This window comes from Peromyscus californicus, unplaced genomic scaffold (genome assembly GCF_007827085.1).
Source record: "Peromyscus californicus insignis strain IS unplaced genomic scaffold, ASM782708v3 Scaffold_23__1_contigs__length_62951481, whole genome shotgun sequence".
NCBI lineage: Eukaryota > Metazoa > Chordata > Mammalia > Rodentia > Cricetidae > Peromyscus > Peromyscus californicus.
The window spans coordinates 59,843,319-59,869,744 of NW_026294534.1; the positions used below are offsets into that span (position 1 = coordinate 59,843,319).

Here is a 26,426-nt window from a genome sequence, read left to right on the forward strand (position 1 = left end):
TGCTTGGAGGAAAGAACTGACCTCTGCCCTTTCACTATGCTTCACGGATGTGTGTATGCACACACACACAATAAATAGAATGCAAATATACATAAATAAGAAGTGTGTAGTGCACAGCTCTTGCAGAGGACTCAGATGGAGTCCCAGCACTCACACCAGGCAGCTCCCAACTGCTCCAGGGAATTTGACATCCCCTTTGGCCCACGACCAGCACCTACAGGCATACACATGCACACACATGCAAACAAACAATGCAACACTTCTCTTTACCCCTGCTGCAGGAGCACCTGGTCCTCAGCATGCCAGGGAGCCACTGACCCAAGCTCCTAAACTGAAAACAAGATAGCTTCCTGTTTTGTATTAAAATATTTTATATTACTCATTCAAACTTCATTTTTATACAACGAATGCATACATCATGTGGGGGTGTCTCATGGATGCGGGGAGGGGCTGCGGGCGGGGCCTGTCTGCAGCAGGAGACTGGAGGCTGTCTCGGCCATTGTTGAATGATCTGGCAGGCGGAGCCTGACTGACACCATCACACCTCAGACAGACCAGCAGCTTCCAGGCCTTTTGCCTACAGCTGCCTACCTGGTTCACTCACAGGGGTGAGCTGCGTCTACTGCCTCTGAAGAAGGCCCTGAGGCCCAGGCCCGGTGGCCAGCTTGTCCTTAACTGTGGTGGCTGTGGCAGGCACGTCTTGAAGCGGGCACGCTCTGAGCATGGGTGTGTACATACGGACAGCAGTGGCTTCCCCTGCACCGCCTAGGCCGGCATGTCAGCCTTGCTGAGGGCGATGGCCAGCTCCAGGTCCTCCTGTTCCTGTCTCCGCAGCCTCGCCAGCCGCTCCTGCTCCGCTTTCTCGCTTTCCCGTTTGGCCCAAGCCAACTGCTGCTCCTCATTGCCAAACTACAAAGGAAGATTGGGGCAGTGAGAGGGGGGCCCAGGCTGTGGGTGGAGGGGCCGTTGGGCAGGTAAGAACCAGGAGCCCATGCTAGGGTCCCTGACCTCACCCCACGTAAAAAGAAGCAGAGTACATTCGACCTGAGCTGCCAACTCGAGGTCTAGACACCCACCCCTGCAGAGAGGGCAGCCCGGCCTGGTGCTGGAAGGTTCTAGCAGGCAGGTCCACCAACTCTGTAGGCACATCCGTCAGTTTTCTCTCTCCTTTAGAGATAGGGTCTCCTTACGTAGCCCAAGCTGGCCTACAATCATAGCCAATCCTCCTGCCTCGGCCACCCAGCTGGTTGACACACCCTACCAGCTACTCTTATTCTGCTCCATGCCCTCTTGAGAGACCTCAAGGCCCCAGGGAGCCACTGTGCGTGAAGGGACTTCAATAGTCCCCTAATCACTGTCTCTTCCAGGGAATTTGGTTTCTGTGATGTAAGATTCTAGCCCTCAAGAGCAGAGAGACATCAGCAGTGAAACAAGTGACGGCCACACCTCCCTGGGGAGCGGAGGAAGGAGGTGCGGAGGACACAGGCAGCTGTCTCACCAGGGCACTGGGCCCTCAGAAGGGTTTGTCTGCAAGCCGCCACCAGGGACTGGTGGGGACAGTGGCTTGGGGACCTGGGAGGTTCTAGGTGGGAGAAATCAGGGCCACAAGGAAACTAAGAGCCCCAGGACAGGGCTGTGACTTCCTAGTCAGTGACAAGGAACCTACTGGAATATTACTCAGCTCTGCTGGTAGTAGGGGTGTGGCTTCCAGGGAAAGGGTGGAGCCCAGGAACCCTCACAGGGGCTCAGGAAGGGGACAAGTCTGGAGTCTAAGACATCCCTAGGAGGTTGGGTCCCTTATCTATTCCCACAGGCAGGTCATAGATCACTGCCTCCTCCCTGTCTTGGGGAATTTTCCTAAAATTTCATGGGGAACAAAATAAGGAAGAAAAAAATGAAATGCAGGCGTAAATGACCCCAGGAGCTGCAGATGGGCAGTGGGTGAAGGGCTTCATCCTCCCCAGCCCCAGATGAGGAGCAAGCCCCGCTCAGTCATCCCACACATTGGGGTGCTTCATAATCCCACACAGCTCTGCCTTGTGCACTTGGGCCGAGAGAACGTTCCCGCAAGGGTATTTCCTCAGTAGTGCTGACTAGACCTGGGTGGAGATGTCTGGACTAGGCTACCTCTGGTTCTCCTGGGTCACATAGGGGTGAACTGAACCTGAGGGGTTTTAGGTGCCCTGGACCAGCAGCTTGGGTGCCACTTCCCTTCTGTACGGTCTCAGGGACCCAAAGAGCCGAGAGGACTCCACCTTTCTCAGACACCTTCACCATTGAGAGTCTGTGTCTCTCTGAAGAAGTGTGCCTGTATGGAGCGAGCGTGCAGACAGACTCTGCAAAGCCCAGAGCAGTCGGGCTGACGTCCACGTGGTTCCTAAGGAAGCTAGCAGGCTATGTCAGCTACTCTGCGAGACACACACCCCTGGCTGCTTCTGAGGAACACACGAGTGGCTTGAGGCAGAATGGCTCTTTGTGGCTGTTTCGTAGGGTAGGGACTCTGGCAACCCACAATGGCCCTGAATTCCCTGGGTCTCCGATAGGCACTGCCATGCCCTGCTTGCCAGGATGTAAAGAAACTTTTTTATTGTTTTCAAGGAAAGTTCTCTCTATGCAGCCCAGGCTTCCCTCAACTCAGAGATCTACCTGTCTCTCTGTCTCCCAGGTGCTGGCATTAAAGGTGCTGGCTACTATGTCCTTTTTTTGAGACAGGGTCTCTTGTAGCCCGGGCTGGACGTGAACCAGCTGAGGATGACAACCTTTAACTCCTGGGTGCTGGGGACGGAGCCCTGGGCTTCGTGGGTGCTAAGTGAGCACTACCCACTGAGCTATGGCCCCAGCCCGGAGGAAGAAGCTTCGCTAAGGGGAAGAGCTACTGAGGGAAATGGCCCACCACCAGAAAGCTTTGGGGTACCACAGCAGGTGCCAAGGAAAGCATGGCCAGCCCTCGTGGGTGACATCAGTGTCCAAAAGCCCAAACCGATCAGGCTGTTTCCCACAGGTGACGATAGCCTTTTCTGAGCTTCACAGTATTAAAGTCCCAACGAGCCTGGAAAGCAGGTTCACGGAGGGAGGGCTGTCCCCACTGGGGCTCTGCCATCAGGGAGGCCTGTGCTGTGTGCTGTGCTGATGGGAACACAGGCCAGGCCAGGGCAGGACAGAATTTAGTTTCCCATCTGGAGATGAGAGTGTTTAAATCAGAAGTTAAGCTAAGTATGGGTACAGTACCAAACACCCCAGCAACCAGAAGCTGCAAGTTTGAGAACAGCCTCAGTAAGACCCAAATAACAAACAGATACACTTGAAAAATAAAATTGAAGCCAGTAACCACTCTGGGACAACCGAGTCGTTAGCCCGGTCACAGCTCAGAACCTGGTGTTTACGACAAAACGGTGCAGGGGAATGGGCGCTCTGCCGGTGCGGGCACAGGAAGTGCAGGCTTTTCAGAAAGGCCACAGTCATTTCTCTACACTGTGGCTCAGCTCCACAACCACTCTTCCCTGCCCGAACCGAGCACTGCAGTCACGTGGCAACAGCTGTGCCGTTTTGTTTGTTTTTTCAAACGGACTATTTTATTTTTGTAGCACAGGCTGACCTGGAACTCCTGAGCCTTCTGCTTTCACCTGCCCGGTGCTGAGATAGATGGCCGGTGTGGAGCTGGGCACGCACTCCATGCATAGCACCAGCCCTGGTCTTGTTGGTAATAGTTCCCACCAGAAAATCAACCTGGTGCTATTCAAAAAAACTCAAAGTGCTTCTGTCTCTGACTTTTTCTAATAATGCTGCCTTTCTGAAGGCACACACTGTGTGCACTGTCAACAGAAATGAACAAGCTGTAGTTTGGAAAAGTCATAGGTCCCCAGGGACCACAAAAGGGCCAGGGCCAATATATTATTATCACCATTACTATTTTTAGACATCGTCTCTCCATATACCTCAGGCTGACCTCAACCCTGAGATCCTTCTGCCTCAGCTTCCCAGAACTGGGATAAGAGATGAGTACCACTGGGCCCAGCTCTGCCTTAAGCAATTCAAATAAAGCCACAGCACAGCCATGTTCCATGGATGTCACTAACAGCTAGGGAGGACCTGGGTATTCACTATGCCCTGATACAAGTCCTTTGGTTTTTTTAGTTTTTTGTAGTGGGAATGGAACCTAGGGTCCTACGTGGGCCCTGCCAGTCAATCACCACTGAGGGACACCAATGAGTCCCTCCAGGACTGTTTGGAGGCATGAGGACCAGTAAGTAGCTCATGGTCACTCTAGGCTACAAACTAAGGCCCAGGCTGATCTCAAAGAAACAAAAGCAAGTAAAAAAGTAAACAGAGCAGTAATCCCAATGTCTCCCCTGACAGCCCAGTGAGGAACTTCACAAACACAAAGGAAAGCTTTTGGGAAAATGTCCACACCTGGAAGGGTGAAATGGATTATGGAAAGACAGCACACTCGGAGCACAGGCTGCCCTGAGGTGGTGGAGGGTGCTAAGAATGCCCTGCAGAAGCCGGGGCTGGCTCTAAACAGACAGCAGGGCAGAGCTGGTCAGAGCCCAGGCTGATGCCAGGAAGCCTCTGGCCTGGGCAAGCGGCCTCTCTGAACCCTTGGGAAAGAGAAGAGGCTCCAGGGCGGTCGTCTAGGCTGGGTTCTTTTTACTGTAGCTAATAAACCAAACAGAAATTGGGGAAAAACAAAACACGAAACACAGAACACAAAAGTAACCGAATCCCTCATTTTTGGACATCCTGCCTGGACTCTTCTCTTACATACGTGTCGTACTTGGGCAGGACCACTGACCCTGGCACTCAAAGACCTTTCTGGAGGCAGCAGAACCTGATGAAATGTTCAGAATCAGTCCTGGGAAATGACTGCATGCTCAGCCTCCAAAACTCAATGGACCAGCATGGTGGTGCACACCTTTAGTCCCAACACTCAGGAGGCAGAGGCAGGTGGACTGTGAGTTCCAGGCCAGCCTGGGCTCCATAGAGAGACCATGTCTCCAACAGAAACTCAGTGAACACAGCAGCCTTGCCCGAGGGACAAAGGTCACACAGCCACTGAACAGAGGCAGGCACACTCCGTGTCACCCTCCCGGGAGAATCTCATCTTCCTGCAGTTGTTCAACCGTAGTTCTCAGCTTTATCAACAACCTTTTCCTTAGAGAGGCCAGTGCAGAATAAACAACAAAAATAGTAGATGGATGGTGGGAGGTGCCGGCAGCAGGAGGAGCAGGGTCTGAGCTGCAGAGGGACTCCCACCCCCAAGAAGCAGCAAGCCAGGCAGGAAGGCGGCCGAGGGAGGACTCAACTTACAGAGGTGAAGTCGGCAAAGCCGGAGGAAGAGGCCTTAGGAGGTTTAGCTGAAGAGGAGGGGGCAAATGGATCTTTGCCACTAAATGGGTCCCCAAACCCCTTTTTATTTTGGAACGGGTCGCCGCTGTCAGCCCCGAGTGGCTGGAATGGATCGGGGGACTCGGGGAAGGCTGAAGAAACCAGCTGGCTTACAGGTGTACTCTGACCTGGAAAGTTTAGGGAAAAACAACAAAAAACAAAAAACAGAAGACAAAAAAAAAAGGAAACACAAGTTACTCACTACGGCAGGGTGGAGTGCTGGCCCTGGGACTCTGAATTTTTTGGGGGTGTGTGTGTGTGTGTGTCTGGAATCCACAATCCCATGCCCACTCTGTACTTGTTACAGCTTGGAGTTACAGTCTATAATAACCCAGAGCAGAGGAGCAACAAGATTGTGAGCGATGCCAGAAGAGTGATTTAATTGTTTTAAAGTTATTTTTGAGATGGGGTCTCATGTACCCCAGGCTGGGCCTGAACTCATCTTCCTGCCTCACCCTACCAAGTGATGGGATGACAGGTGTGTGGCACCACACCTGGCCCAAGATCACTTTAGGTTACATAAAATTAGACCTGTCTTTAGTAGTTAAGGACACACACTGGTTTTGCAGAGAACTCAAGTTTGGTTCCCAGTACCCAAGTCCACACTTCCCTACAGTTACTATGTGGGGTGAGACTGGCAGGCTGTTTGCATGGGATTTCCTTTAGCCCAGCCCATCATACCTTTCCCAGTCACAGCTGAGCAGAGGGACAGCAGGAAGGGACAGGGAGGACTCCCTGGTGACAAGGTCACAGGCATAGCCTCCAGTTCACCAGAGCACAGGGCATGATTACAGGGGACAACACCAACCACACACAAGAGATGAACCTCTGCCTGGCTCTCCAGGCAAGGTCAGCTCGGTACTCCTGCCTCCTGTGGTTGCAGCTCTGCCAGGGCACACAGGGTCCAGACATCCATAGCTGAAACATCAGCCCAAGGGCTGGGTCAGCACAGCTCCCTGGTGTTAACAAACTACCCACACTGGCTCTCATGGTTTCAAGGCCATCATTCAGAAAGAAACACCTGGTTGTGTGGACAGCACACCTGAGCCCAGGACACCTGCTTCCCACCCATCACAACCAGCGCACAGCCTAATGGCAGTCCAGCTGGCAAGACTTCTGAGCAGGTAAAGTGCTGGCCGACAAGCCTGACGAGCTGAGCCACCCTAGGCACCAGCACAGAGGAGAGAGACAGCTCTGTAAGGTGTTCTGACTTACGTGTGTGCCATAGCACTCGTCCCCCCAGCAAATGAATAAATGCAAGGGGAAAAGGCCTAACATCGTGTTCTGCTCCCCCAGACCACTGAACAACCTCCCACCCAACTCCAGCTGTATAGGGCTCATGGAGGGCAAGTTCTGAGGCCTGGTTGGCCTCAGTCTCCTCATGTGTGGTGCAGGAATGAGAGACTGGGGGGGTGGGTGCTGTCAGGATACTCGGGAGCAGTCTGTTGCTGTGCCTGGCTTGCACCTGATGGAGCCCTGGCTACAGCTCTCTTCTGAAAGCATCAATGGCAGCCTGGGCCCACACAGCTGTAAAGTGCAATAGTCAGATGCAGGTGCATGGCCACGGGAGGAGTCCAGTGAGCATCACTGCACTGTCCCTTCAGCTGCTGCTTCTTAAAAAAAAAAAAAATGGTAGGGTCTTACCATGTAGACCAGGCTAGCCTGGGATTCACCTCCTGACTATTGGGATTAAAGGCATGCACCGCACACCTAGCCTCCCTTTAGGTTTCTGCCAAGGTCATGGTCACAGACCTGGAGACCCTATCAGAAGGGCAGATACATACCTGGTTCCCAACCCCTGTGGCTTTAATGCCTACCTCTCTCCCACTCCCAAATACCCCTGCTGTTCTCTCTGCCCTGCTGCCGACCTCCAGCCTCCCCGCAGGCCAGTCCCCAGCAGGCCCACCCACCAGAGATGAAGGAACAGGCAGCCAAGGCCACCTGTATTCCTGGCCCCCCAGAGCAGGCAGGCAGCAGAGGCTGGGGAGGCTCACAAGGAACCAGCACACTTGTGGTACCAACACAGGGACTAACTGTTGTCTTGGGCCCCTTTCCTCAGTCCCCAGACTGCTGGGAACATAAGCACAGCCTGTGTTCTGGGAGCCTCAGCCAAGGGAACCCGGGCAAAGAGAATGACATGGAGAGGTGCTTGTCCTCCTTTGGGCACCCTCTCTGTTCACTGCCTCTGTAACTTCCACCCTAAACAAACCCCCTCCCGCCAGAGACCTCCCCACCTACCCATGATACACTCCACCTCATCCACATCCAAGGTCATCCTGTGGAGGCTGCTCCAGTACCCACTCATTGCATGGCTCAGATACCTGTCACTGCCTCTGTGGCCCTTGTGACTAAAGCCTGGTGGCTAAGTCACTTACTGTGTGCTTTCTCATTCTCTTCTCAATGGCTGGAACCTCTATCCCTGAGTCTGGACCTTCCCCCCATCCTCAGTGCCCAACCAGGAGCCAGGAGGGAGGGCTGAGCGCCTTTGACTGAATGTGGCTCTCTATAGCACAAAATCTGAGTTCCCAAGGTACCTGAGTACCAGGAAAGCCCCAGGACCACCAACTCTCCTCCCAGCCTTCTGCAGCGACCCCAACCCTGGGCACTCTCAAATCAGATGCTATCTTATGCCATTATGGTTTCTGAAACCCACCCCCACCATGCACAAACACATATTAACTCATGCCTGTGCAGGTCTAGTACTGACAAGGTCCTAGACTAGAGGCTGAACCAGCTGACTCTTGGAGGGTCCTCCTACACATCCCCACCCAGCCTGTGCTGCCTGCTCAGCTTGTCACCATATTCTACCATCAAGTCCATGGCTAGAAGTCCCGACTCCCAGCTATGCAGAGCAGGTCACTAATGGAAACAGGACTGTTTGTTTGTTTTTTGAGAAAGGGTCTCATGTAGCCCAGGCTGGCTTTGACCATGTTATGTGGATGATCATCCCGTACTTGGGAGGCTGAGGCAGGGTTATGAACTTAAAGCTAGACTGTATTACATAGTCAGCCCGGTTTCAAATAAAAACAAGGGTGGGGTGCTTTTTCAGCCGGGAGCGAAGCCTTGGGTTTCATTCCCTACCCACTAAAAACTAGGTGTGGTCGACCACGCCTCTGATTCAAGTACAGGGGCTGAAGCAAGGAAGACCAGGAGTTCAAGTTCATCATTAGCTACCTAGAGTCTGAGGCTAGCCTGCACTACATGAGACACCATCTCAAAAACAATGAACAATAAGAATTTAAGAGCAGGACATTTCTTAAAGGGTGTGGCAAGGCTGGGCAGATCTGAAAACGTCTGAGCAGGGAAAGGAGGCGACTAGCCACTTCTGAACCTCTTCATCTATTTGATGAAGAACTCTTTCTCCTTTGGCTTGCAAGATTTAAAAAAAAATATATACAAAAACCTGTTTTGCTGGGAGGGGCTGTCAGGAACGCAGCCGGCTGCAGCCAAGTGAGGCTAAGGCTTCTGAGAGCAGAGAGGTGATCGAGATGAAAAGAGGCTTTCACACCAAGACTCGCTGCAGCTGAAACCGTTATTTAGAAATTGCGACTGCGCTCATGAAACCCGACAGCAGCAACTGCTGCCTCTTGTTTTCAGGAGAGAAACGGTTTTCTCTTGGGTGCCTGTTTTTTGGGTGCTGGTGTGCAGGCGCTGCAAGTCCCTGCCACTTGCAGGTTGGTGTGGCCCTGGATTGTGCCAGGGCTTGAGCAATGATGGAAGCCCCTGGCCGTGGCTTCCCACTTGGCACCCAGTTATTTTTGGTGGCTGTATTGTTTCAAGGCTGGGTCTAGTTCCTGCTTTTATGTAACCACTTCTGCTAACTCCTTAATTGCTTTCCCTATTTTCTGAGGTGGAGCTGATCCTGAGTGTGACAGTCATTCTGTCTGTCCCAGCAGTAGGAAGCAAGGTCACAGTGGTTTTGGCTCTTGGGACATGAGTATGGAGAGATGGCTTCGGTAAAAACTCAGAAAGAATGAGGCTATGTCTAAAGACAAAACTGGCAAGACGGCTCAGCAGACAAAGCTGCTTGCTCCCAAGCCTGGGTTCAATGCCCAAACTCACATGATGGAAGAACTGACCCTTGAGAGCTGCCCTCGAACCCCGACCTGTGTGCCACTGACGAATGTGCACACATAAGCAAATAAATGTAGTAAAAAAACAAAAAAAGAAAAAGAAAAGAAAGGAAATAAAAACAAAGTTCCTAAGTATCATTAATAACAACAGCAATAAAAGGATTGTTTGGCCAGGCAGGGTGGCATACACCTTGAATCGGAGCACGCAGGCAGGGGGAATCTCTGAGACAGCCTGTGAGATGCCCCCCTCAAAGTAACAAACAACAACAACAAAATTACACGAAAAATTTAGCAGGTTGGTGTGTGGTAATCAATGCCACAGCAGGCATGGTACCCCTGGTCCATGCCCCCTGGCCCACTGTACTAGCTGAGGGGACGAAGAGGCACAGTAGGCCTTAAGTGGAAACCACAGCAGTTTCAACAGCCGCCCAAGCGGTGTACCGAAACCACACACAGCACTGACTTCGGCAAAAACAACACGAACTCCATGGTTTACCACAGCACACTCTGCTAAAAAAAAATTACTCAGTGGCCGGCCCCACCCTGGTAAGAATTTCTTTAATTTTCTATTTTTCAGGTTTTCGAAGCTGTTTGTTGCCCCCGTACACAGAGCCAGCACACCCAGAGACTAGAGGTCAGGGAATCGCCTTCACCTGACCTTAGCTTGCTTTTCAGGGATCCCTTGAGCCATTCCAGAGCCAGGTTCGGGTAATGCACTGGGATCTCAATAATCAGCTCCAAGAAGGGTGACTCTCTCCATTCAAGGGGTGATACAAGAGAACAGTCAGAGGTCTGGGGTGCAGGGTCCCTAGAAATCTGATTAAGGAGAATATCAAATATTTAACTTATTTGGTATGCAGGAAGCCCTGGGCTCTCACCAGCACCACATACATATGGAATGGTGTACACCTCTAACCTCAGCACTCTGAAGGCTGAGGCAGGGGGATCATGAGTTCCAGGCAAGCCAGCCTGGGCTATAGGGTGAGACATCCTGCTGTGAAAGGGGGAAAATTTACAAAACAAAACAGAGAGTGTGCTTGCCCCCATCAAACTCTTCAGTTCTGTTAACACAAATCATCGCTGTACTTAGAAAACGCAGTTCTGCAGATGAAAGATAAATACAGGAAAAACACCCCCAAAAAAGACAACTAGAAAACAAAGACTAAAGGTTTGTGGTCAGGGCAGCTGCCCCACCCCAGCCATTACCCTCTGCAACCCAGGTCGCTCCCACACTGCTGTGCACCCTGACATGGGCACCCACACACCGTCAAGTATCCTTCACCGTGAACAGCACTGGTTGTTCATACTGCCAGGCTTCTGGGAGTCCTTCTGTTGGGAACTTGGTGAGGGACATCACACCGGGCAGGAACACACCAGGCAGAGACTAAGAGGTCACCAGAGATCTCACCCCTTTCTGCCCCAGCTTAACAGCAAAACAAAGACTTAGCGGGACAGAGGAGAGAGAAATCAGACTGCCTGACTCAAACTTTCAACTGTCACAAGAAAGGAGTCCTTTCTGATCACACCTCCGTTCTCCAGCTGACTTGTTCTGGCAGCCTTGGTGCCTGGACCACTGCAGGCTTGCAGGCAGGAGTCCTGCACACCGGCAGATCAGAGCATAGCACAGCAGCACAGCCCAGGAGATAAAAATCTGAGGTCCCGGATCACATCATGGTGCCGACATTTCCCACCAAAAATATTTACCAATTTTTGAGAAGACTTGCTTGGCGCATTGGAGGGGACAGGATGAGGTTTGGGTCTGAGCTAAGGAGAAAAGCTGAACAAATATTTGTTATCCCCACCTGTGCTTGGCTGTTTTTGTCTGCTGTGAAACGGGCAGGGGTCATGGGAATCTCTGGGGCTGGCAGGCCCGGTGGACATGGTATCACTCCACCATGGAAAGGGAAGAAGGTGGCCACTCGCTTTGGGTGCACAAAAGACAAACCGATTTGAAGTGAGGATGACAATTTTCTTTTAGTTTTCACAAAGGTTGCTCTGATCTCTAACAAGGAACTGAAGGGGTGACATTAGCCTACAGAAGAAAACAGGTTGGGGGCAGGGCTGACATGAATTGCTACAAACCACCTGCCCTGTGTTCTGTTATTCATTTTTGGTGTTTCTCGAGACAGGGTTTCACTCTACAGCCTCAGCGGGACCTTGTGCCCCATGTGCTGAGATCACAGGCATAAGCCACCATGCTGGCACCTGTCAGTCTTCACTGCGCAACAATACAAACCGACAGGTCCCACTGCATTCAGAGAAGTCACTTTTGACACGACTTTCTTTTCCAGTGGGTGCTCAGGGAGATGCTATCTGCAGAGAAGCCAGGTGGTGGGGACCCTAAGTGCTGGCTATGCACAGCCATGGGGCTGCCAGGGCCCTTCTTTGTTCTTCCCCACAAGGGCTAACATAGCTAGAATGCTACCTCTGTGAAGGGCAGGGAGACAAGTGCCCACATTTAACAAAGTCACCACAGACTGTGATGTCTGCAGTGGGAACGAATGCCCTGTGGTGGAAAGGGTCACAGGCCCACAGAGGAGCCCAGGGAGGGTTTAAGGGGAGGGTCCTTACTTGGCTCTTTTTTCTCATGTAATTTATGTATGAGTGCTCTACTCACATGTATAACTGCATGACAAAAGAGGGCATTGGATTCCATTACAGATAGTTGTGAGCCATCATGTGGTTGCTGGGAATTGAACTCAGGACCTCTGGAAGAGCAGCCAGTGCTCTTAAAGCACTGAGCCATCTCTCTAGCACCCCCTACTTCACTCTCTTTATGGTCAGATTTCTGACAAGCTGTGAGTGATTACCCTGACCTTGCCAGAGGGCTGGGGAGGCTGTATCTGGAGCCCTAGCCTGAATCCTTTAGGTAAACCAACAGTGGACCATTGGCTCTGTGAGGGCCTGGGAGTCAGTGGCTTCTGCCCACTCACCTCTGCAGACACAGATGGTAAGGAAGGCCCTATTTCTCTGGGCTTACATCCTGCAGGCCCCCCAAGAAACTCCAATGTCTGGACTGTGACCCACCCCTGGAGGGGCATTTACCCACTACTGCATACCAGGTAATGGAGTTACAAGACACCCACTGGATCCACCCTGCTGTGTACAGAAGGGTGGGTGTGTTGAGGTATTTTCAAATTGTTCTAACTCTAAAGAGCAGGAACTGCCAGGTCACTGAAACTAGCTAGAGAAGCAAGGATTCTCAGGTAGCCTGGAAAGCAGCCCTTGTAGCACACAGGTGCCTCCTCAGCCAGCATCCTCAGCAGGCACTGGTTATACATACGGGGCCCAGGGACGACACTCCAGGGCTGCCTTGGTAACAGCAGAGCAGTGAGTGCATTGAGTGAGGGCAAGATGGGGGTGGTGATGCTCCACCAGTTTAGGTGTCTCGGGCTGCTTGGGTGCCTTCTGGCCATCCTGGCTGGCTGGCAAACGCCAGAATCTTCCTGAAATGGAACAAGTCTGTCCCATTCTAAACTCTCTAGTGTACCCACTGCATTATCTCTTTGCCACCATCGTGGGAACGGAATTAAAGTAGTTACGTTCAGGGCAGAGGTGCTAACCACAGGCTCAGATGGCGATGCCATTTGACAATACGCAGCAACAGGAGGCTCGGGCACAACACGGTCAGCACCAGGGTCCAGACACGCAGGTTCCGACCTTGGCCTGGTACCTCACAGGAGGGTTGAGAACACACTGGAGTGGACTGCTTACAGCCCTAGAACATTCCCTGTGCCTGTACCCTGCAGGCCACAGTGACCCTGTGAGGAACTCATGCCACTCTGCATAGATCTCACATGGGTGGGAGAGGAAGTGTATGTCACAGGAGAAATGACTTTTTGCTTCTGCTTTGGAAGGGGCATCGAATTCAACACAAGGCCAGACCATTCTCATGTGGCTTGAGTGAGGGCTGCTTGCTAACGTAAGTGCACTGTCGGAGGCACTGTGGGGAAGGGGCAAAAAGTCGCCATGACCTTATCTCCATCGTGCGCCTGGCCTTAAAGAAGTGGGGGGAGGTCATGAGTAGTAATAAAGATGATCATTAACTTGGGGAGAGGTTAAAGGTGACTGGCTGGTGAGTGAGTGTAGCTGGGGCAGCGGGTAGGCTCTGCTGGGAGCCGCAGGGCAGCGCTGGCAGGAAGTGGCAGGGTGGGGCCCGCCAGGATCCCGCTATCTCAGGCAGCCCAATCACTGACGCCCACACAGCCGTTTCCTGCACTTAAAAAAATCTGTTTCTCTCTTTGCAAATCAACAACTTTTACCTAGAAACTTTAGCGGTGAGTTCTGACTGATCTCCTCTCCGTCCGTTGCAGAAAATACACCACTGTTTACCTGGGGGAGGTGCGCATTCACTCCAACTGGCAGTTTTCAGGGCTGTTTTGCATGTGTCTGAAAGCAGTCGGTTGCCTCAGGCTCAGACAGACACCTGCAGGTTATTCAATACCTTGATAGACCTTTCTAGAAAAGATCTCCAGGCACAAGAATGCAGCGCTTTCAAAACGTCCAACTTCTGTGCACACCCCAGCAGTCTAGGGCATACAGTCTATGGCTTCAAGGAGAGAACTGTATCCTTGGCATTGGGGGTACCACGGTAGATGCAGCCAATCCCTATGTGAACGGAAACTGAGAGGACAAACAGCAGATCCCAGGAGACGCGGAGCCGGGAGAAGGTAGCATGTAACTACATGCCACCCAGGCCCAAACTGGCACATCCTGAGTGATGACCCTCAGGGGACCCAGGGCTGGCTTTTAAGTCTGGCATCTGTGTTCGGGCCCTGTGCCTGGGGATAGCTGGGGGAAGGGGGGCTGGGGATGGACACACAATGCAATGCAGGTACCGTACAACATCACCATGACAAGTGCTTTACTTACAAGCCTGGGCCCAGGCTGTGGGAAACTGAGGCTGGGTGAGCTTTGGGCATGTGTCCAGGGCGGCCCAGGGACATCTGCCCAGGGCCCTCACGTCCCCAAAGCAGCCTGACTGAACAACCCCTCAGATTCCTGTTGGACAGGGACCCAGTAGGGTTTCATAAAGTCCCTGTCCCTGGGCTAGAAAATATGCTAGGAAGGTGGTGGCATATGTCACACACAGGCATGCCATCAGAATGAGGAAAGCCACTGTCGCTCATGATTCCTGCCTTAACCAGACAAAACACTGAATCTGGAGAAGTACCACCATTGCCACACTTTCTCTGCCAGGTCCACCACCCATGGGGGTCCTTGGGAACAGGATGCTCCCACCTTCTCCACCCGCTCCTAGCCATTCAGGGACCAGCCCTCCTACTGCAGAACTCAACATCTGATATCCCAAGGGTCTGAATGATGGCACGTGAGCAGCTGAAGGTGGTTACTGTTGTACACTGGTTATGTGGTTTTCCTCAATGGAAAAAGGGTAGACAGAAAAGCACCATCCAAAAACAGGGCACAGTGGGGCAGGAGGCTGAATCAGGAGGATTGTTGAGTTCCAGGTTATCACAGAGATCCTGTCTCAGACATAAAATGAGGTAAAGGTCCCACTTCAGCTTGGCTATGTCCCTTCTTAAGTGGTCAGAAGGCAGAGTGCCCTGGCTTCTGAGCAAGTCCAGCCATGGGAGCTGGTCAGTTTATACTGTTACCCCGTCCGCTGAGAGAGTAGCTGTGGTATGTGTGGTATGGATGGGAACAGGACGAGGGAGTGTATGGCTGGGCTCCAAATCCATGCGTGAACCAGGGACGTGACGCCAAATGCTTCCCCATCAAACAGGGCTAATTAGCAAGTCAGCTAAGGCAGGGGGTGTCCTGAGCTGTGCACAGGTACCAGGCAGTGCCTGCATGTTAGAGCTAGCATGAGGTCAACACAACCACAGCACGGGACGCTGGGCTCACATGCACCCACACATCTGTACCTACCACCCAGCAGCGTGTACACTGCCGCGTCTTTCTGTCCAGCTGCTGCTTCTGGGGAGAGTGAAATGAAAAAACGCTTAGGCCCCCACAGGTGCTCTCAGGTGCTCATGGATTACAGTGCACGAGAGAGCCCCAATTCTCAGGATGCCGGGACCCTCCTGGCTGGGTTCTCCTGACTGCTGATGTAAGAGCAAACGGCAAGTAACCAAAGAAAGTGGTGGGGAGGTGGGGACCAAGTCCAGGTGCAGATGCCATCTTCCCTGGGACTCTGGTGGCCCCATGCCCTCTGTTGCCCTTCCTCTGCAGTAAGTAGGCATCACGTTGCCTGCCCTGTCTATCTCATGGTCTCACTAGCGTCACAGGAGGTAAGGGTTACACCAGGCCTGCCAAGGTCAGATGGCAGGAGCACACAGGCACACCCACGGCACAATGGCTGACAGAACCCAGTCTGCATCATTGAAAAGGAGCCAGGTTCAGAGCCTCAAACAGGGTGACTGAGGGCCCTGGAGCCCCAATCCTGGATCCATGCTACGAAGACTCAACTCTGACACCAGGTACCAGAGGCCACAGAGCACTCGGCATTTCACAGGTGACCCTGCTCTCTAAATCCAGCATGAGGAGAGGACACAGAAGGCCACGTGGGACAGTGTCAGCACTGCTTGTGTGTCTCCATGAGAGAGTGTGTGCCTGTGGATACACATGATGCAGGAGTGAGTGGGTAGTGTTTACAAGTGTGTAAGTGAATGCCTGTGGCACATCTGACACAGGCAATGTGGCTCACGCTGTGGGGACGCATGCTCACTTGACACTCGAACATTTGGCATCATGAGCACATACACAAAACATGAACACAGGTGCACACATGTTCAAGCCTTTGCTTTCAAAGTGCATGTGAACCTTGAGTGATGAAATATGCATGCGGGCACACACACTCTCTGTGAATCAAGGGCATGTATGTGTAGGTGTGCACGTGTGTACATGCTACATGAGGCTGCTGGGGTGATGGAGTGCGGGGTGCTGCTCAAGATAGAAGGGCTCCCCTGCACTTCCGGGTCAGTGCCTTTCAGACTCCTGCTCCTTCCCACCCCTTCACAGAGAGCTGCTGTCATCATAGAGTTTGCCGACCTGGGCACGGTCCCTGAAGGACACTGGTGACAGGAGGCGGGGGGCAGCCTCTTCAGGGTAACCCTCCCTCTGTCTATCTTCTGCAGGTGGGCTGCGTAGGAAGGGGTGATCACAGGACTGAATGAGCTGGGGCAGGCTAGGTCCCTCCAAGGGCCACAGATGGAATCACAGGTAGGTTCACAGAGGTACATACTGGGCTGGAAGGTGTGTGTCACTTTGTCACCTGCCCTGGGAAGGCTGCTGTGGCCTGGTAGCAGGTGTGGCTGGGAGTGTGTAGGTGTCCTGCTGCCAGCAACACCCTGGACAGTAGAGTGGGATGGATGATGAATGGGAGCCTGCAGGGACAGCTGTGGCCCTGTGGCTGGCCACCTGCTCTTATTGGGGACTGGAAAGGAGACATTGCATATGCGCGTCACTCAGAAATGTGTCCTCTTTTTCAGTACTGGATATCAAAGCCAGGACTTTGGGCATGCAAGGCACGTGCTCCACTGCTGAGCCATTGAGCTCTGTCGCCAGCCTTCCACACTGGAGTCACAGGTACTCAGAATCTGCTGGGGGAGGGCACAGTGGTCCTCTCTGGAGAGCAGGGTTCAGGACAGTGAGGTTATAGGAAGAGAATGGGAAACCCCTCTACAGCCTTCTCCTGACCAGTAAGGGAGATAAGGCCATCTGCTTATCAACACAGCCAAGAGAGCCACCACCTTACCCCAACACTCAGGGACCAGGGTTACCCTGAGCACTTGCTGCAGCCCACCCCAGGCCCTCCCTGAGCCACTGTGGGAACAGCAGGAGGCCAGGAGGCCGTTGGACGCTGAGGTGCAGATGCAGGGACACTGATGCGGGCACCTTCTGTGGGGACTCTTGTGTGGACCTCGGGACAGGGAAATAGCACAGCACACACAAGGGGGTGGGGCAGTGGGGCAGAGGGGAGAGCCTCCTGCCCTGGGGTCTGCTCTACTCTGGCTGCTCAATGCAGGGGGCCCTGTGCCCGCCGCCCTGTCCCCACCGGCGGGTGCCGCGAGAGGAGGAAGCGTACTGACCGCTGGGCGGTTTGGGCCGTGGAGGAGCGGGCTTCTTCGGAGGCAGAGCGGGAGTGTCCTGTTTACTTTTAAAGGGGTCATCTGAGAATCCTGTGCCTCCCAAGGAGGAGGAGAAGGGGCCAGAAGGTGGGGGCTGTAAGAGAGGACACGAAAGAGGCAAAAACAGACATTAAAAGGAAGGCACCGGGCAAATGCTCCCGCACCAAGAGCCCTGGCAAGACTGAGGTCCTCTCAAGCCCCCGCTTTCCTCCACCCTCAAAAGCCAGGCCCTCTGTATGACAGGGAAGCCACCAATACAAGCAGCAGAGGGTAACCCTATCCCCAACGGCCTCTCTTGCTCCATTAAGGAGTCTTTCCCAACTCAACACACACATGGGGCCCTGGGACTTCTGCTCATGTTCAGAGATGCGCATGGCCTCAGCCTCTGCTGGCCTGGTGCTGGGACAGGCTCTCTCTATGCCCCCAGACGCTCAGGCCAGAGTGTCTGCTCCAAACCCTGCCCCCTTCATCTGCTGGCACAGCCACACTACCTCCATTAGCTCTACCCACTCTTGGTAGCCACTTCCACTTAAGCTTGTTTCCCCTATCCAATGTTTACGTCTCAATTAAATTAGCCCCAATTCCCCTGTTTGAAATAAGACAGTTACAAATAGATGGTGAGTAGGTGGATGAATGTGTGGAGTGATGGATGGATAGACATGTGGGTGAGGGTAAATGGGGCATGTGGGTGACCACGGATGGAGCATGTGTGTGATGGGACAAGTAGTTGAGGGTGGATGGATGAATGGATAGATTGATGTGGGTAAATAGGTGAGTAGATGTCCGGGTGTGTAGGTGGATGGATGGTACAATGGTTAGTTTAAGTACTCAACCCGACACAATCCACAATCACTGGGGAAGAAATTCTTAACAAGGAGGGCTCAAAGTCTAGATAAGGTTGGTCTGTAGGCATGGGGGAAGGGACTGTCTTGATTACATGAACTGAGGTGGGAAGACCTGCCCTCTGTGGATGGTAATCCTGGACTTTCTAAGTAGAGATAGAAAGAGCTAAGCACAAACAAGGATGCATTTATCCCCTGCTCTTGACTGGCTGTTTCAAGGCCCATCCTGGAGTCCCCACAATGATGGACTAACCTGACCCTTCCCTTACAGTAGCTTTTGCCAGGATATTTTATTATAGCAACATGAAAAAAACTAGGACAGGTGGATGGAATAATGAGTAGACGGACAGTAGATAGACACATAGGTGGATGACAGCGGGTAGTCTGGTGGATGAAGGAAGTATGAATGGATGGATACAGAGAAAGGGAGGAGGAGAGAGGAAGAGGTAGGTGTGAGGGTAGATAGGCTGCTGGTGGAGAGAGCGGCTGGGTGGGTAAACAAGAGACAGCACCAGGCTGATGTAACAAGCATACTCTAAGCACTCTGCGAGGCACATAGGTGCCAGGTCTTGGGCCTCATCTAAGCCCATCTCTCAAAAAACAATCAAACAAACAAACAAGTAAATAAGGCTAGGTATGATACACCGTGGAGCTCTGTGAGCCCCCCTGGGGACTTGGCCAAGTCCTGGAGACTCCAGGGGAAGTTCAGCAGCTGGACCCCACTCTGGTCCAAGCCCTGCCTGTCAATCATCACTCTATCTTGGCCCTGTTTCATTGGTGGGCCTGGGCCTCCCTGCTGGTACAGGGCTCCCACCACTCATGGCATCCTTCCTAGTTCAGGGTCAGTGCTTGTGGCTGGCAGGTGCCTGTGTGTCAGCATCAGGGAATGTGCCTATTCCCTATGAGGGAGACACCCACTGACAGATAGGTCAGACCACAGTGGTCAGATCATCTGAGATGCTCGCAGGAAAGAGCTGGAGCCTCCCATGTGGGAGAAAAATCGCTGTGTATGGGGAAGGGTGGGTAAGAAACACTGCTTTCTTTTGATGGGTGGTCTTGCGTTTCCTGATCCTCCTGCCTCAATCTCTTGGGTGCTAGAAGGACAGACAGGCACTACCACACCTGGTGGAGGGAGAGCAAATAGGAAAGTGAAATGGGATGGCAAGAGGGACTGCCGTCAAGTCTGATAACCTGAGTTTGATCCCTGGACCTGTAGAGCAGAAAGAAACACCTGCAATTACATGTGCACCTTGGGGCATTTGACACACTTATACAAATAAAATATAGTGAAAAAAGTTAAAGTGAAATGCTTGGGTAATGGGCAATCAAGAGCACTGGCTGCTCTGGTGAGGTCCTGGGTTTGGTTGCTAGCACCACAATGGTGGCTCAAACTGTCTGTAACTGCAGCCCCAGGAATCTACTCCTTCTTTTGACCTGAGTGCACCAGAGCATGCTGCATAGACATATGCAAGCAAAATACCATACACATAAAATAATTCTTTTTTAAGTGAAATATCTGGCTGGACACAGTAGCATATGCCTTTAATCCCAGCACAGACAAATCTGAGTTTGAGTCCAGCCAGCGTATTACATAGTGAGACCCTGTGATAGACAATTTAATGAGGAGGAGGATGAAGAGGATGAGGAAGAGGAGGAAGAAGAGGAAGACGAAGATGAAGAAGAAGATGTCTACAAATGGTGCCCAACGTGGTGGCAAGAGTTTCCACCTAAAAACTGAGAAAAAAGATTCTAAAATGGAGCTAAAAACAGTTCCTAATTGTCTCTCTCAAATGAGCGGCAGCTTGCCGGTTTGAGCTACTTGTGGGTTCCTAGCGCGTATGGCAGGAATGAGGCCTCTGCAAGTGGCACATTAAGCTGCATGGTGGATTTAGCCTTTGCTAATACAAAACAAAAAAAGAGGTTTCTGGGCTACATGCTGCTTTGATAGAAGCATAGACCCACTATTTCTGAGAGTTGATGGCTCCCAGAGCTGGCGGAAAACGTACCACCACCATGTTGGGAAACTAAAGTGGGCAGAGGCAGCAGTCACAGTGCCGTTTCAGTCTTGGAATGCTGCAGTTTAAAGCAGTAGGTTCAAGGTGATATAAAAAATAAGCCACGTAAAGATGGCTACCACACAGAGAATCTGGATTATGTTCTCTTTGATATTCGTAACTGAAGAAAAACATTTGATTGCAAAAGCTGTTGAGTTATGCCAAAATGTATATTTTAAAGGTACCTTGACTTCAAAATTTGGATGTAAGGATATGTTGTTTTGGAAAAGAGGCTCTGCTTTTCTTTCCACAGAAAGCCAGAGGCTATGGATTTGTTCCAGATTCAGATACATCAGGTTTGACCAGCCAAGACCCCCTGAAAGGTCTCCAATGACACCATGGCCCAGATGATCCAACATCCAGAATGGTTTGAAGGCAACTGGCTCAGACAATACTGCCTCATGGACTACTCCATAATCCTGAAATTTTCTTTGTGTCCCCATAAGATACAGCGCCCCCCTCCAGCAGGAAGTAGTAAGAGAAGCTATGCCCAAATTCCCAAATTATATGTAATTTTACTATGTTAAGGTTAAAACCTTCCTTTTTGAAAAAAAAGAAAAAGAGAAGTGCTGTGGATATCGTTCTGTATAAATAAAACACTGATTGGCCAGTGGCCAGGCAGGAAGTATAGGCGGGACAAGGAGAGAGGAGAATTCTGGGAAGCGGAAGGCTAAAGGAGACACTGCCAGCCGCTGCCATGACAAACCACATGTGAAGATGCCGGTAAGTCATGAGCCACGTGGCAAGGTATAGATTAATAGAAATGGATTAATTTAAGCTGTAAGAACAGTTAGCAAGAAGTCTGCCACAGCCATACAGTTTGTAAGCAATATAAGTCTCTGTGTTTACTTGGTTGGGTCTGAGCAGCTGTGGGACTGGCGGGTGACAGAGATTTGTCCTGACTGTGGGCAAGGCAGGAAAACTCTAGCTACAAATTAATGTCAACTTGACATAAGTTAAAGCCATCTAAGAGGAGGGAGTCTCAATTAAGAAAATGCCTCCAGCTGGGTGTAGTAGCACATGTCTTTAATCCCAGCACTTGAAGCTAGCTTGATCTACAGAGTAAGTTCCAGGACAGCCAGAGCTACAAGGAAAGACCTTGCTTGGGAATTTAAAAAAAAAGATAAAATGGGTGGTGCCAACCCCAGGCTGGTGGTCCTGGGTTCTATAAGAAAGCAGGCTGAGCAAGCCATGGGAGCAATCCAGTAAGCAGCACCCCTCCATGGCTTCTGTATCAGCTCCTGCCTCCAGGTCCCTGCCTGTGTGAGTTGCTGTCCTGACTTCCTTCAAAGATGAGCAGTGATGTGGAAGTGTAAGCCAAATAAACCCTTTCCTCCCCAATTTACTTTTTGGTCACGGTGTTTCATTACAGTAAGAGTAACCTTAACTAAGACAGACCTTCTCAAAAAGAGCAAAATGTTTAATGGAGTATACCAGAGCGCATTTTGCCCAACATATAACATAGTAAGTAAAGGACAGGTCAAACAAATCCACTGCTGACAAAGCAGAAGGACCAAGCCAGGTGTGGTGGCATGGCCGCCACCACAGTCCGTCCACAGCACTGGGCAAAAGTGGGACTAAAAATGACAGCAAACTCCTCAACGGAGCCCAGAGAGTGAGAGGAGGGTTGGCGCTTTCTACTTCCTCCCACAGGGCAGACCAAGGACAGAAAGTCAGCCAGAGCACCCTGGACCCAAGGCACACCATCCAATTGCAGGAGAGGTGAGGAGAGTGTGCAGCTTCCCTGGTCCCAGAGAAGAAGCCAGCTCCAGGCACTCACACATCCTTAGCAGCAGGTGTGGCAGGGAGGCAGTGGCTTTGGCACCCAAGCCGACAGCTCCTTCCCCAGGCCCCAGGGCTTTCTGGCTCCAGGCAGGAAATGGATGTTCTACTGCTCTCTTCCTAGGGCTTGTGAGAGAACCCTACTATCATCACCCCTGCTATACACACAGGCAAACCGAGGCACAGGAAGTCAGTGTGGCTTGCCCAGACTACACCATGGGTCAATGTTGACCCAGGGCCAGTACAGCTTGTCCACCACCTAGGCCTGGACTCTGTGGCATCGTCTGAAGGGCAGGCACTGAGAACTACCTGTCCTCAGGCTGAAGGAAACACACAAGGCTTTAGGGGAGAAACAGAGCCAGGAGGGGACAGCAGGAGAAGGCAGCTCCTCCAAAGGAAAACAGGGGTCTGGGGCTGGAGACACAGCCGACGGGTCACGTCCCTGAGCTCCCTACCACCTCTAGAAAAGGCCAGGTGCTGCAGCATCTATAGCATGTGTCTGTAACCCAGAGCCAGGAGGAGCAGAGACCAGAGGAACTGCTGGCTGGCCTAAGTGAAGCTGCAAGCTGCAGGTTCAGTGAGATCCATCTCCAACAGCAAGAGTGATTAAGGAAGACACCTAACACTGACCTCTGACCTCTGGGGAGAGCGCACGCACGCGCGCGCGCACACACACACACACACACACACACACACACACACACACACACATGCACGCACAACAGGACCCTGCAAGCCCCAGATTTACTTTCTAACAAGCCCCCTACTCCCACTTCCTGTACTGGGAGCTTCGTGCCGGCAGGCTGGAAGGCTGTAGTGCAGGGAGGAGGCAGCTCCTCTACCAAGAACACTTGAGTCGTTCTCCGCAAATGACAGTCTTATTTCAGAGCCTGTCCTGGAAGTTTCCAGAACACCAGCCTAGTCAGGCTGCAAAGTCCTATGGTCAGAGGTGAGTTGGGTTGCCCAACCTGGGCTGAAATCCCAGCCCAGTTCTCTGCCTTGATTTCCTATCTGTGACGTAACAGAGATGACAGGCCTCATTGTCAGTAGCATCCCTGGAAGTCAGAGTTAGGGAAAATGCCCACCACACACTGGATGCGTCAGCACAGATACAGTGAATACAGCAGCCCCCACCTTGTCACAGGCTATCACACTGAGAGCATGGAGGGAAAGTTCCAGAAAAACAATTCCTGAATCTCAAATAACTTATTGTAGAGTACTGTAACTATTCATTCCACAACTGTGCCTTGTTTACTAGTCATACTATGTCAGAAGTACAGGTGCAGAGGGAACAGTGAATACAGGCTTCAGGCATCCACTGGAGGAGGGCTCCCAGGATGGGGCTCCACAGGCTAAGAGTATGGTGAGGCAGATGGGCAGGATCCCATCTCTTTCTGAAGCCTGTGTCTACAGAACCTCAACTCCTCCTGCCTCTGGGGTTTGGAGGTAGACCAGGGCCATCTACGGGCTAGTGGTTGTTTCTTTGAGATAAAGTCTCACCATAAACCTGAGGCTGCTCTTATACACATTTCTCCAGCCTCCAGACAAGACACAGGATAAGAGAGGGGTGCAGCACTCAGTATCTTTGGATGCTGGTGAGAGGCTCAATGTACTTAGAGGCAAGCCTGGTGACCTGAGTTTGCTCCTCAGGTTCAAAAGGTAGAAAAAATACTGACTCAAGCAGGGTTATCCTCGAGCTCCACCCAGGTGCCATGACATGTGCCACCCTCCCCAAAGAAAAGCCATTTGTTAGCTGAAGGTGTGAGTGCTAGGGCCTGTGTGATGCAGTCCTGGTTCTGGGGCCTGAAATATAGAAGCCTGAGGAGAGGGTGCAGTGTGGATGTGGTTCCCTGGTCTCCTGACTCGGGAAGCCCCAAATCACAGGCAGGAGGATAGGGGCCTGAGCAGCTCTCCTTTCTGAGCTCCCGACATCTGCTGACACAATGCTGCGTGGTCCTCTGGCTAGCAGCAATGTCTCAGGGCAGACAGCCGTGCCACCTCCGCCTGGGGCTTAACCGTGGCAGCCTGGCTCCCCTCACGTGGTCCATCCTACCCAGTGTCACACTGCTCAGGTAATTTCCCGGTATTAGTTTTATGATTTTATTTTTTGAGGAAACGTCTCACTATGTAGCTCTGGCTGGCCTGCACTCACTCTGTAGACCAGGCTGGCCTTGAACTCATAGAGCTCCACCTGCCTCTGCCTCCCGAGTGCTGGGATTAAAGGTGTGCGACACCAGGCCCAGCTTCTAGACCCAGTTTTGATGACTTTAGGTTTCCTTCCCACTAAATCTCCTTTGGGACCTGGCTCTTTCCACCTCAAGCCACGGTGGATTCAAGGCAGGCTGTATTTCAGAAAGGTTCCCACAGAGGCTGGGAACTAGAGAAGAGCAAGGTATGCTTCCAAACGACAGCAAGAACTCAGAGGCAGGGGTGAGGAATACCAAAAAGGACTAGGGGCATGGCTCAGGGGTGGAGCCCCTGCCTGGCATGCAGGGGACCCTGTGTTCCATCAGCACCACTGCAAAGATTTAAAAAAAGAAAGAAAAAAACCAAACAAACCACGACAAGGTTGAAAAGTCACTGAAAATGGGCTGCCATCCACCCCACTACTGCGCAGGTGGCTTTTCTTCTGGGTGTGGGTGGGGAAAAGGTAAATGAAGTTAGACTTATTTACATTCTGAAGTGCTCTATGAACACACTTTAGAGAACTTACTTACTTTGATTTCCTTTTCGGCTGGAGTGCTGGGATGAACCCAGGGCCCTGATCATGCTCTGCAGGCTCGTACCACTGATCGCACCTGCAGTCGGGGGAACTCATTTTGAAAGCAAGCAAATGTCACCGAGGCTCAATAATTGTCTAGAATATTCCTCTGGGAACCTGTGCTGGACAGTTTTTTTGTTTGTTTGTTTTTTGTTTTGTTTTCAGACAGTTTCTCTGTGCAACTCTGAAGCCTGTCCTGGAATTCAGTCTGTAGACCAGGCTGGCCTCGAACTCACAAAGATCCATCTGCCTCTGCCTCCCGAGTGCTGGGAGTGCTGCCACCACCCAGCTTGTACTGGATAGTTTAGTTTTATGTCAACTTGACACAAGAGTTGGAGTCATCTGAGAGGAGGGAGCCTCAATTGAGAAAATGCCTTCCTAAGTTTTGACTGTAGGCAGGCCTATGGGGCTTTTCTTTTCTTTTTTTTTCCCTTTGGTTTTTTGAAACAGAGTTCTCTGTGAAACAGTTCTGGCTGTCCTGTAACTCACTCTGTAGACCAGGCTGGCCTCGAACTCACAGAGATTCACCTGCCTCTGCCTCCCGAGTGCTGGGATCAAAGGCGTGTGCCACCACCACCCGGCTCATTTTCTTAATTAGTGATCAATGAGGGAGGGCCCAGCCTATTGTGGGTAGTGCCATCCCTGGGCTGGTGGTCCTGGGTTCTACAAGAAAGCAGGCTGAGCAAGTTAGGGGAAGCAAGCCAGTAAGCAGCATCCCTCCATGGCTTCTGCATCAGCTCCTGCCTCCAGGTTCCTGCCCTCTGTGAGTTGCTGTCCTGACTTCCTTCAGTGATGAACAGTGACGTGGAAGTGTGAGCCAAATAAACCCTTTCCTCCCCAACTTGCTTTGGTCACGGAGTTTCATTGCAGCGACAGAACCCCGAAGACGGAGCCCTCCACTAGCACGGCCTGGAGGCCCCCAGAGGGGCCTGCTGTCCCCTTCCTCAGCACAGCTGTGCCAGTGTAGGGCACTCTAATTCTAGGAGCCAGGAGTGGCACGCACTGCTGCCCCACCCTGATCAGGTGCGAAAGGGCTGGTGGTGATGGCTAAAAACAGAAAAAAGAAAGCTAAGAGAAAGAAGCCCTTGCCACTCTACTTTCATTTCCCTCCGGATTTATTTATACCCAGTGTTGTTCTTGAAAACTAGCAAGGTGACCAGAGAGGAAAATCAGTGGGGGGCAGGGGCGGGGCCAGCATAGGCTTTACAAGTGTCTTGAAGTCAAGGAGCCCCAAGGATGGTGTAAACAGTGTACGGGACAGGATTTTCCACAGTCCTAGCCAATTGTGTCCTGGCCTGGTGCCGAGAACAGGAAGTGGGCCTGGCTTTCCTATCCCAGTTGTAGGGGGATGGGGAGGACACACAGGCTTATCTGGGGGTTCCTCAGGAGAAGGGGGGCCTATGCAACTAGAGGGTAGCTGGGCAGAGAGACAGGGAAGG

General features: G+C 52.0%; 1 protein-coding gene across 6 annotated transcripts in view; it reads right to left on the reverse strand.

The window, feature by feature from the left end:
* Positions 1 to 351: 351 nt before the first annotated feature.
* The window catches only part of Eps15l1 (epidermal growth factor receptor pathway substrate 15 like 1), a 93,677-nt gene continuing 67,602 nt past the window's right edge, over positions 352 to 26,426 (reverse strand). The window contains exons 22-25 of one of the 6 annotated variants that reach the window (XM_052752467.1): positions 17,510 to 17,642; positions 15,348 to 15,395; positions 5,308 to 5,513; positions 352 to 909 (exon numbers count right to left, since the gene is read on the reverse strand). In XM_052752467.1, the coding sequence (XP_052608427.1) occupies positions 766 to 909; positions 5,308 to 5,513; positions 15,348 to 15,395; positions 17,510 to 17,642 (531 nt within the window). In that variant the 3' untranslated portion in view covers positions 352 to 765. Of the gene's footprint in view, positions 910 to 5,307; positions 5,514 to 15,347; positions 15,396 to 17,509; positions 17,643 to 24,943; positions 25,025 to 26,426 lie in introns of those variants that run through there. The other 5 variants (XM_052752468.1, XM_052752470.1, XM_052752471.1 and 2 more) reach the window with 5 other exon arrangements.